At 46.3% G+C, this 10,945-nt stretch overlaps 1 protein-coding gene across 1 annotated transcript in view; it reads right to left on the bottom strand.

Moving 5' to 3' along the window:
• The window catches only part of nwd1 (NACHT and WD repeat domain containing 1), a 14,666-nt gene that overhangs the window by 3,046 nt on the left and 675 nt on the right, over positions 1 to 10,945 (bottom strand). Inside the window, exons 3-12 of the mRNA XM_037674430.1 lie at positions 10,660 to 10,776; positions 9,872 to 10,226; positions 8,513 to 9,800; positions 7,672 to 7,875; positions 6,233 to 6,386; positions 6,030 to 6,147; positions 3,873 to 4,037; positions 3,589 to 3,786; positions 664 to 786; positions 386 to 585 (exon numbers count right to left, since the gene is read on the bottom strand). Of these exons, the coding sequence (XP_037530358.1) occupies positions 386 to 585; positions 664 to 786; positions 3,589 to 3,786; positions 3,873 to 4,037; positions 6,030 to 6,147; positions 6,233 to 6,386; positions 7,672 to 7,875; positions 8,513 to 9,800; positions 9,872 to 10,226; positions 10,660 to 10,776 (2,922 nt within the window). The remainder of the gene's footprint in view (positions 1 to 385; positions 586 to 663; positions 787 to 3,588; positions 3,787 to 3,872; positions 4,038 to 6,029; positions 6,148 to 6,232; positions 6,387 to 7,671; positions 7,876 to 8,512; positions 9,801 to 9,871; positions 10,227 to 10,659; positions 10,777 to 10,945) is intronic.

A 10,945-nucleotide genomic window follows, 5' to 3' on the forward strand; every position in this document is an offset into this window, starting at 1 on the left:
CCCAAAAACACACCTGAGGAGACACCACACCCTCAGAAATACACCTGAGGAGACACCACACCCCCAAAAACACACCTGAGGAGACACCACACCCCCAAAAACACACCTGAGGAGACACCACACACCGAAAAACATACCTGAAGAGACACCACACCCTCAGAAACACACCTGAGGAGACACTACACACCCTAAAACACATATGAGGAGAAACCACACCCCCAGAAACACACCTGAGGAGACACCACACACCCAAAATCACACGTGTAGAAATTACCTCTGCAGACAGACACACCTTGAGATATTTCAAGTTTTTTAGCATCTGTTGCATTATTTGATTTTAGGACCATTCTGAAATTGAGTGAAACCGACTCCGCCCAACACCTACCTGGGTCCAGGTGTAAACAAACAGCAGCTGGTCTGACTCGACCAGGTGAACAGCCCTGGGAACAGAGTCCACTGGCACCGCCTCATAGATGCAAAGCAGCTGTTGGCCGCTTGTCAGGCTCCACCTCCTCAGAGAGCCATCAACAGCCAATGATAGGCAATGGGCGGAGTTTTCATTGATTTTCACAGATAAAAGTGAAGCTGTAGAAAAACAAAAGTTCACACTAAACCAAACCGAGTGCAGAACTGTTTCAGACAGCCTAGCGCAGTCGGACTCACCTGTGTGTCCCAGTAGAGTGTGCACAAGCTGATGGTCCATGAGACTCCAGACCATCACCACGCCATCATCTGAACCCGATACAAGCAGCTGGACCACAGTGCTGACATCCACACAGACCAGACCTGAAAACCCAGCAAGAGTCAGAAATGAATTTTCAGGTCTTTAATCAAAGTCTTTTTATTGATTTTTTTTTTTAACATACAGCCAAAAAGGAGAACACAAAGAACAAAAAACCCTTCCACCCCTCCCCTCCCACACCGGATCTGTCACATATAAACTAAACAGGCATTGTCAAGTTTTCCACATGCAACATAAAAGGCTGTCAAGTGTCCAAAAATCTTTTAACAAAACCCTTCAGGGCATACTAATTTTTTCCAGATGAATATGATACATCACTTCACTTATCCAATGTACATATGCTGGGGGTGTGGGTCCTTCCCACTGCACAAGACAAGTCTCCTGGCCAGAAGAAAGCCAAAAGCAATTACATCCTTCTCATACTTGCTGAAGGACTTATCCACAGGGACCACCCCGAACAGTGAGATGAACGGTAATGGGTGAACAGTTCTCCCACATATACCAGAGAAGGTGTCAAAAATAGATTGCCATAAAGTCCACAGTTTGGGACAGGTCCAGAATGTATGCAAGAGTGTAGCTGGAGTTTGTTTACAACGATTACATGTGGGGTCCAGATCAGCTTTGATATTGGACAGCTTGTCTTTGGACCAGTGCAGACTGTGCACTTCCTTGAAATGGATTATAGCATGTCTCAGGCAGGTTGAGGATAAGTAAATGTTCTTGATCTTTCCCAAGGTTGAGTCTGATATGGATTCCTCCAAGTACATTTCCTATTTCAGTTTAAGGGAGTCCAAAATGGTCTCATGGTATGAACTGAGCAGTGTATAGATTGTGCTAAGGGCCCCCTTGGTATCAGACCTGCATTCTAAAATCTTAACCACAAAATGTTTAGGAAAACAATCAGAGTTAGACCTCACAAAATGTCTCAGCTGCAAATATCTGAAAAACTGTGACTTCCACCCATCCATCCATTATCTTCTGTTTGTTTCAAAGTCAGTTTGCAGGGAAAGCAGCTTGAGCAGGGAGGCCCAGACACCTTGTTCCACAGCCACCTCTTCCAGCTCTTCTGGGAGGATTCCAGGGTGTTCCCAGGCCAACCGAGAGACATAGTCTCTCCAGTGTGTCCTGGGTCTTCCCCGAGGTCTCCTCCCAGTTGGACATGCCCGAAGCACCTCCCTAGGGAGGCACCCAGGGGGCATACTTACCAGATGCCTGAACCACCTCAACTGGCTCCTCTCAATGTAGAGGAGTAGTGGTTCTACTCTGAGTCTCTCCCGGATAACTGAACTTTCCACCCTATCTTTAAGGGAGAGTCTAGCTACCCTGCAGAGGAAACATGTCAACCGCCTACATCCGTGATCTCATTCTTTCAGTCACTACCCAGAGCTCATGACCATAGGTAAGGATAGGAACATAGACCAACCGGTAAACAGAGAGTTTTGTCTTACAACTCAGCGCTCTCTTCACCACAACGGACCGGCACAGAGTCTGCAATACTACAGATGCTGCACCAACTCATCTGTCAATCTCACGCTCCATTCTTCCCGCACTCATGAAGAAAACTCCAAGATACTTGAACTCCTGCACTTGAGGCAGAACCTCGCCCTCGACCTGAAGAGAGCAATCCACCCTTTTCCGGTTGAGGACCATGGCCTCAGATTTGGAAGTGCTGGTTCTCATCCCAGCCACTTCACACTCGGCTACAAACTGCTCCAGTGAGAGCTGAAGATCATGGCATGATGACACCAACTTGTCCAGCTTCAGCACCTCCGTTAGCATCTTGGCTATCACTGTAGAGGTGCACGAGCCCGACAACTCAAGAACTCCAATAATTCTAACATTGTTCTGTTTTTATTCCCCTCCATGGATTCAAGCCTTCTTCTCAGCCCATCCACCTCATTTTTCAATTCCACCATGGTCCCTCGCAGAACCCCCACCTCATCTGAGCATAAAGACAGTCCATTTTCAGTCTCTGTAACACTTAGCTTGATCTGGTCAAACTCTGCTCTGAGGGCCTCAGTGTTCTCAGCAAGCTGCGCTCTCACTGCCTGCAGCTCATTATTAATAAAATTAAAATAATCCGTCAGACCCGCCTTCATTTCCATCCAAATTATCATTGTGAATTAGATTTACTTGAAGCCAGAATATCTGACTTCAGAGCCGACTTGACCATCACTCCAGAGCCCGGCGAGGGCAGGGTCGATGTACCTGCTCCCGCATCACTGCGGCTCGAGGCTGTAGCTGTATCTCCAGGCCGTTGTCTTAGATTTTTTTAAATTTAGAGATCATATTACAGCTCCGTCAAATCAGTCCTGCGACGACACCAATCTCAGAGGAAGAATCCAATGCAGAGGCAGCGAGAATATAAATATAAAAGGCAGTTTTTAAGGCAGGGCTAACAGGGGCTTAGCAGAACGAAGCTTAAGGATCCATGGCCATCTTGCACTCTCAATCTTCAGGTCTTTAATCAGAAGCTGATCCAGTTTCCCCATATCATGTCTCTTCACATTGGGCCCCATCAGATCTCCGGGGGTTTATGAGGATCTGTTTGGTGTTAAAAAAAATTTAATTTACCCTTTATTTATCAAGGTAGTTTCATTGAGCCACGAGAACTCATTTTCAAGAGAGACCTGTTTAGGGAGCAGATGGGGGTTAAGGGCCTTGCTCATGGGCCCAGGGTGGGGCGAATGAGGGTGGGGGCAAGTGTGGGTACTTCACCTACCCCACCCACATTTTTGATGTTGTCTGTACCGGGGCTTGAACCGGCGATCTTCCAATCACAGGCCCACCTTCTCTAACCTCTGCGCCACCACTCCCTCTAAATGTTTGAATTAGCAGGTACTAACCTCCATGCGGAGCAGACAGTATGTGCTGGAGCGCTCCCCCTGGTTGTTGCAGGAAGCTGTTCTTTGGGATCAGGACTGGCTCCGGACAGGTCTGGAGCCAGTTATTACACTGGCTGCATAGTGGACCAATCACAGCAGGGCAGGAGGCGGACAGGGAAGACAGTCGGGCCAGCAGCTCAGAGTAAAACAGAGATTTGTCTGAAACATGAAAGAAAAAAAAAAACACATCAGGTCTTCAACTCCTGGTCCAAACAGAATCAAGAGTACAGCTGAATCACACTGACCCATGTGACTGTGCAGAAAGTCCAGGCTGGGCTTCATCAGAACCAGTGCATCACGGATCAGTCTGGTTTCAGAACAGTTCATGTATTGGAAACACCAGTCCAGGTCAGAGATCACACTGGAAACCCCAAGGACTCGGGTTTGACAGTACAACCATTCTGCATTACCTGTGAACACACAGAACCTCTAAGACTGGAAAGACTAAGTCCACTGGAACCACAGTCACGAGAAACATTGGGTCCAGTGAAACCACAAAGGCCAAAAACCTGGATTTAAAGAAAACCTTAAGTCCAGAAACATTGGGTACTCTGGGACCATTGAGACCAGAAACACTGGGTCCACTGAGACCATTGAGACTATTGAGACCAGAAACATTGGGTCCTCTGGATCATTGAGACCAGAAATACTGGGTCCACTGGACCATTTTTAGTATTTTACATTGCTTTATAATGCTGCTGCTTTTGTTTTTTTTTTTTGTTTTTTTAAAATAATTTCTTCTATTTACCTTTCATTTAAGATGCTTTTTATGTCTGTACCTCATCTGTGTTCTTTGTTAAAATCAGGTCTCTCGTGTAAATGAGTCCTCGTGGCTCAGTGAGACTAACCTGTAGAAATAAAGGTTTAACGAATGAATGAATTGAGACCAGAAATGCTAAGTCCACTGGAACCATTGAGACCAGACTATTGAGACCAGAAACAGTAGATTCTCTGGGACAATTGAGACCAGAAACAATAGGTCCACTGGACCACTGAGAACAGAAACACTGGATACTCTGGACCATTGAGACCAGAATCAATGGGTTCACTGGAACATTGAGACCAAAAACACTGGATACTCTGGAACAATACAGTAAATGGTAAATGGACTGTACTTGTATAGCGCCTTTCTATCTGATCAAGATACTCAAAGCACTTTACACTACAATCTGTGCCCTCATTTATCCATTCATACAGCACTCTACTAGATCGCTACAAAGCTAATTGAACAAATCATTCTAATGAGACTAATCAGTGCTTTTTTTTTAGATCACATTCATAAACCAATGGGACACACATCAGAGGCAATGCAGATTCAGTGTCTTGCCCAGGGACACTTCAGCATGTGAATGCTGATGGATTCGAACCCCCAACTCTTACACTGGAGGACGATTGTTCCAACCACTCAGCCACCACCGTGTACTGAAACACTGGGTTCTCTCAGACCATTGAGACCAGAAACCCTGGATACTCTGAAATCAGAATCATAATCAGAATAAACTTTATTGGCATTGCACCGAGATACAACACGAATATGTACGTACAGTCGTCCGAAGATGGGTGGAGTGCACAAAGCTGCGGCTATAACTAATTAGCACGGCCATTGAGACCAGAATCAATGGGTACTCTGGAACAATAGAGTACAGAAACACTAGATTATTTTGGACCATTGGCCCTGGGTTCCAGTGGACCTAGGACCACTGAGACCAGAAATACTGGGTCCACTGGACCAGTGAGACCAGAAACCCTGGAAAATCTGAAACCATTGAGACCAGAATCAACGGATACGCTAGAGCAATAGAGTACAGAAACACTGGGTTCTTTTGGACCATTGGCCCTGGGTCCCAGTGGACCCAGAACCACTGAAACCAGAAATACTGGGTCCACTGGAACCATTGAGACCAGACCATTGAGACCAGAAACAGTGGTGTGGTTTCTGGTGTGTAAGTGAAATGAATAGAAGATATTTCTATCCAACAGGTCCACTGGACCATTGAAACCAGAAACACTGGATTCTCGGGGACCATAGAGACCAGAAACACTGAGACCATTGAAACCAGAAATCCTGGTCTACTGATCAGACTGGACAAATTGGATCCACTGGGACCATTGAGACCAGAAACACTGGGTCTTCTGGGACCATTGAAACCAGAAACCCTGGTCCATGATCAGATTGGACAAACTGGATCCACTGAACAGTGATGGAACTTAGACCCAGTTTCTTTAAATGGACAGTTGGTTCCAGTCCAGTTTTATTCTAAAGTTAAATGTGTTTCTTTTATGGAGACATGAAGGAGAGTAAAAAAGTTCTGGTTTTTTCAGGACTTCTCAGAAACCCGAAGATGACCAAATATTTGTCAGTAATTCACAATATAAATTCAAGCTCTTTCTGTTTCCGTTACCTATAACTTCCTGTTTTAGCTCCTCCCACAGGCCGGCGTGCAGCAGGTGATAGGTCAGCTCCTGGAGCTTCCTGATGTTTGCCAATCCTGGAGCAAACCACAGCGGCTGGGGCGGGGCCTGTGGCAGCGGAGAACCAATCAGAGGGAGCTTCTGACCTGCTTTACCTTTTCATCCAGTTCTTCATCAGAGGCCTCGTCGTTACCTTTCTGTCAGACAGCAGCAGAGTCAGACCCGGTAGAGACGCCGGCTTCAGTTTTCCGGACCACCGGCCTGAGAAGTATTCAGCCAGGATCCTGTGACTCCGCCCCCGGCGCTCTGATGTCAGGTAGCGGGCGGAGACTGCCTCAGAAACGCGCCTAAACACAAACGCCTGAACTTTATTCTAGAATAACCTGAATGTGTTTAAAAACAGAACCAGGAGTTTGGACAGAACCAGAGGAACAACAAAATATACCAAAAGGTTAAAATAGAGCCATTTTAAAATGCTTCTGTGTAAAAGTTGTAAACACTATCTTACCTGTTCTAGACAACCTCCATTTGGACAGGACTGATGAATGAAAGGCTAGTTAGAAAGGATCAACGTGGAGAACCTTAACATCTTCAGTTCTGCTGTTATTCACAAGCACAAACATCAGCGGCAGCTTCTAGCTGTAGCACTTCCTGCAGAATTGTCATATTTCAGTTGAAATAATTGTGAAGTCAAGCTGACTTGAGATGAACGTGTTAAATGATTCTTTTTAAGTTTAAAACATTTGGCAAAATCCTCCGCAAACAGCTCCAAAGAGTTTTTAAACAGGAAGTCTACAACAGTAGTTTCTGTTGGAGACAAGTCTTCGTGAGGACGTCCTTAAAATGTCTCCAAACATTCTCGATGGTTCTCAGATTTCTCCCAGTCATGTTGCTTGTACGTTAAACATGAAAAACAAATCATTGTGAAAATATCCCATAAAATCCTCAGGATCATCGTGAACGTTTCTAACGTTAAGTTCAGTCATTCCTCAGAACCAGAATCTGTTTTTTCTGTTTGTGTAAATAAATTCTGGTGGATTCTGACCCAAAAGTCACAACAGTTTGTGTAAACGTGTCGTTGAGCTCGACTCCAGGGACAGTCTGAGCTCAGCGAGAGACCAGTTCTAGGACTTGTCCTGAGGATCTACACGGAGGTCTGGGACAAGCTTGACTCGTTCACGCGGTCCAGATGGACTGGAACCATCACACAGACATTTAAATTTTAAACCTTTAATCTCAGGATGTTTTATTCAGAAAGGAAGATGAAGCCAGTGCTACAGCTAGCTGCTGCTGCTGCTGGTTCTTACTGCAGACTTCTGTGTAAAAACTCCTCTATCACGAAGCTCAGAGGTTTTGAATCATATGTTTACTCAAACTAGCCATTAGCTCATCTTCTGGTTCAGATTTCTACCTTGTTCCTCCAAAGAGCTATCTGCAGCAGGTAAGATGTTTATTATTCAAAATCTTTCTACAGAAACTCACTTTAAAATGGCCATTATTTTCTTTTAGGCAACCCCCCCCCCCCCCCCAAAAAAAGGCAAACCCTGAACCTGATTGATCTCCTGACTGATCACCTGATTGCTCATCTGACTCATCTGATTGATCGCCTGATTGATTATTTTGATTGGTTACCGGCTGCTGAAGGTGAGAACAATGACTCCATCAGTCCAGCGTTCCTCCAGCTGGTCCTGGAGGTCCCATCTGAGCCGGGCCCACAGGAGGGGGGGCAGACGGATCAGGGAGGGAGTCGGAGGGAGAGTGTGTCTGTACACCTCACTGATGACATCATCATCCAGGGACATGACATCACGCAGCTCCACTTCCAGCAGACCTCCCCTGTGGCATTATGGGATAAAGAAGAATAAGATTTCAGATCTGAGGGGTCAGGCAGCATCTGAGACGCCGTCCTGTTGGACACAAATCTGCCTGAAGGATTTTAGACACAAAGAGAGACAGAAACACTAAACAGAACCGTTCAGGAAGAACTCCCACTAAACAAAAAAAACCACTAGAAATTAATCTCTAAAAACTAAAAAAATGCATAATCTGTAAGATTAATGTTTATTTTCTAAGAGAAAAACAAAACTTCAAAAATATGAAGTGTCCCTCCTTGTGTTGAACATCACAAAACTAATTTGTTTGATTGACTCTTTTCTTCGTGATTCGATTAATGAGATTAAAACTTTGTTTTCGCAGCTTCAGAGTCGACAACTCGCAGCATGAACTCAGCATCAAGTCTGTCCTGTTTAACTAAACGTGTGACAGAGACCCTTCCTCTCAACACGTAGCTGCAGAGCGCAGTGTGAGTTACATGGTCCTAGTGCCTTGCATGTTTAAAGTGAAAGGAACTTCTCTGGTAATAACCTAAATAGACAAACTGGATTTTGATTAAAATTTATTCTGAACCAGAACTCTTACTTCTGTTTTATATATTTACTTATGTCAGAATTACAGAAACGTGTCGTCTTCTTACCTTGCTAAAGCAATGTATCCCAAAGCTCCACCCACCAGCTCCTTCCCATGTTTCTCTTCCAGCCTCAGCAGGGTTTGTGACATCACTTCCTGTGTGCTGGCGCCCAGCAGCAGCACGGTGGGCGGGACGAAGGAGGTCCAGCGTTTGGCGGCAGACAGAATGAGTTTTAGGTGGAGGGGACAGCCGGTGGACCCGAAGCTCCTGAGCACCACGTCTTTCTGCTCTGCAGTTAACGTCCTCTGACACTCTCGCAGGTACGACTCCACAATGAGTTCACCTTCCTCATGAGACAAACACTCCACCTCAAAGAAGCCCTGCAGGGTGCCCAGCTTCAGCCTCATGTTGGCGAATGCCTCGCTGCTGGTGTCCATGGAAACCAGCAGGTGGACGTTTGGTGGGACATCGGCGGTCAGCCAGCGCAGTTTGTGGGCGTGATGTTGGTCTGAAAGCTGGTCCAGAGAGTCCAGGACGATGAGCAGAGTGTTCCCCTGCTGAGAGACGTCCTCCAGCATGTTCTTGAAGAACCGCAGCAGTTCCAGGTGATCCATCAAAGGAGGGGGTGGAGCCAAACTGCATGCCAGACAAACCTGGAGGCAGATGCTCCGCAGGATATGGTCGACATTGAATCTCCGAGGATGACAAGCCGCCAGCAGCCTGATCACCAGCACTACCCTTGACTCCAGGAGACACTGCATCTCCTGGATCAGTTTACACAATAGAGCGGTCTTTCCCATCCCAGCATCACCGTGGACCACCACCGGACCATGGCGGACTGTGGTGGACTCCCACATGGTGAGACAGATCTTACCCAGAAGCCCCTCTCTGCCAAGGACACCTTTACTTTGGTCAGCGCTCATGGCGGCATGCTGCCTCGCCTCTTCAACCATCCTGTCATCCTCATCCTCAATTCGTCCTCTGATCGTCCTCCTCTCCTCCAGCGGACCAACCACAGCTTTGATCCGGTCCTTCATCTGTGAAACAAACTGCTGACAGATGCTATCCAGGTACTGAGCATGCTCTTTATGCTTCGGCTCGATGCTTCCTTTGTTAAGCTCCACGCAGTGCAGGTTCAGAATCTTCTGGCATGTGTCGTAGACCCGGGACTTCAGCTTATTGAGGAGGTCCAGGGCTTCAGCATCCAGCAACCCGTCAAATGTCACATCCATGAACTTGGCGAAACGTTTTGGACCGTCCCTGATCTTCTGCCGAGGAATCTCCCGGACAAAGACCAGAGACAACACTTTTGTGTCATCCTTCCACAAACCGTCCTCAAACTCCTTCTCTGTGACTGGAGGACAGAGAGACATTAGCTCTGAGAGACAGAAGAGGACAAGCTGGAGGAGGTCTCCTCTCTCTCACCTGATGTATAGAAGAGTCTTGTGTCCTCTGAGGTGTTGTCTCCGTCCGCCTTGGAGTCAGCGGCCGCAGAGCGAAGAAGCTGCAGCAGCTGCATCTCCGTGAAGCGCCAGGAGAGGACACTGTTGTCATGAAGCTGCTTGTCCTCAGGTCGAAGGTCACAGAAGTGAGGGAAGTGAGCCGTGATTGGCTGAAGGACGTAGGTGGGTGGGACAGCATTGTTGTCCTTTAGGTACCACCGCTGCAGCTGCTTGATACCTTCAGGGTTTTTGGAAAGTTTGGACAGAAGGACCTCAAACTGTTTCTCCGGAACGAGACGAGGAAGAACTCGGGAGCCATACCGGTTCCCCAGCAGGCCCTTAGGAACCCAAACAAGCAAAAAGCTGTATTATCAACAAAATCACTTGGATATCCACCTCTCTGTGCTCTCTTCCACCTGCTCCCTGCCTTCACTACAGATCATCAGAGTCCATGAGGACTTCTGCCTGTTCTCACCTGTCCACTTGTGAATCACTGAACAGGAAGTGAGTCAGAGCTGATCCCTGATGTGACCCCACCCACCTGTCACTCATACTGCACATCTCACCACTAAATCCAAGCCCAAGATCAGTTTATTAAGTAAAACAAAACATTTAAAACTATTAGTTTGGTTCATTAGTTGAATTTTGTTCATTTATAGTTTTTTTTTTTGTTGTTCTTTATTTTAGTTTATTTTTTAGTTTTCTTATTTTATTTTATTTTAGATATTTATTTATTTATTCTTTGGTTAGGGAAATGGAGGACACACTCACAACGAAGGCCGGTCCAGCTGAGACCCTCTGACAGGTCCTGATCTCCTGCAGCGAGATCTCCCAGTCCTCGTGGTCTCCAAATGAGGTGTTTCGAAACCCCCAACGCAGATCCACCACCTGGATAGGAAGTCATCCTTATGAGCCAAAACATTACAACCACTCACAGACAGAAGTAGCTGATGGAGGATGATGATAGATGTTTGGATGATGGATGATGATGATGATGGATGGATGATGATGATGGATGATGATGATGGATGGATGATGGATGGATGATGATGATGAT

Source organism: Nematolebias whitei, chromosome 3 (assembly GCF_014905685.2).
Source record: "Nematolebias whitei isolate Nwh7 chromosome 3, NemWhi1, whole genome shotgun sequence".
NCBI classification, from domain to species: Eukaryota; Metazoa; Chordata; class Actinopteri; order Cyprinodontiformes; family Rivulidae; genus Nematolebias; species Nematolebias whitei.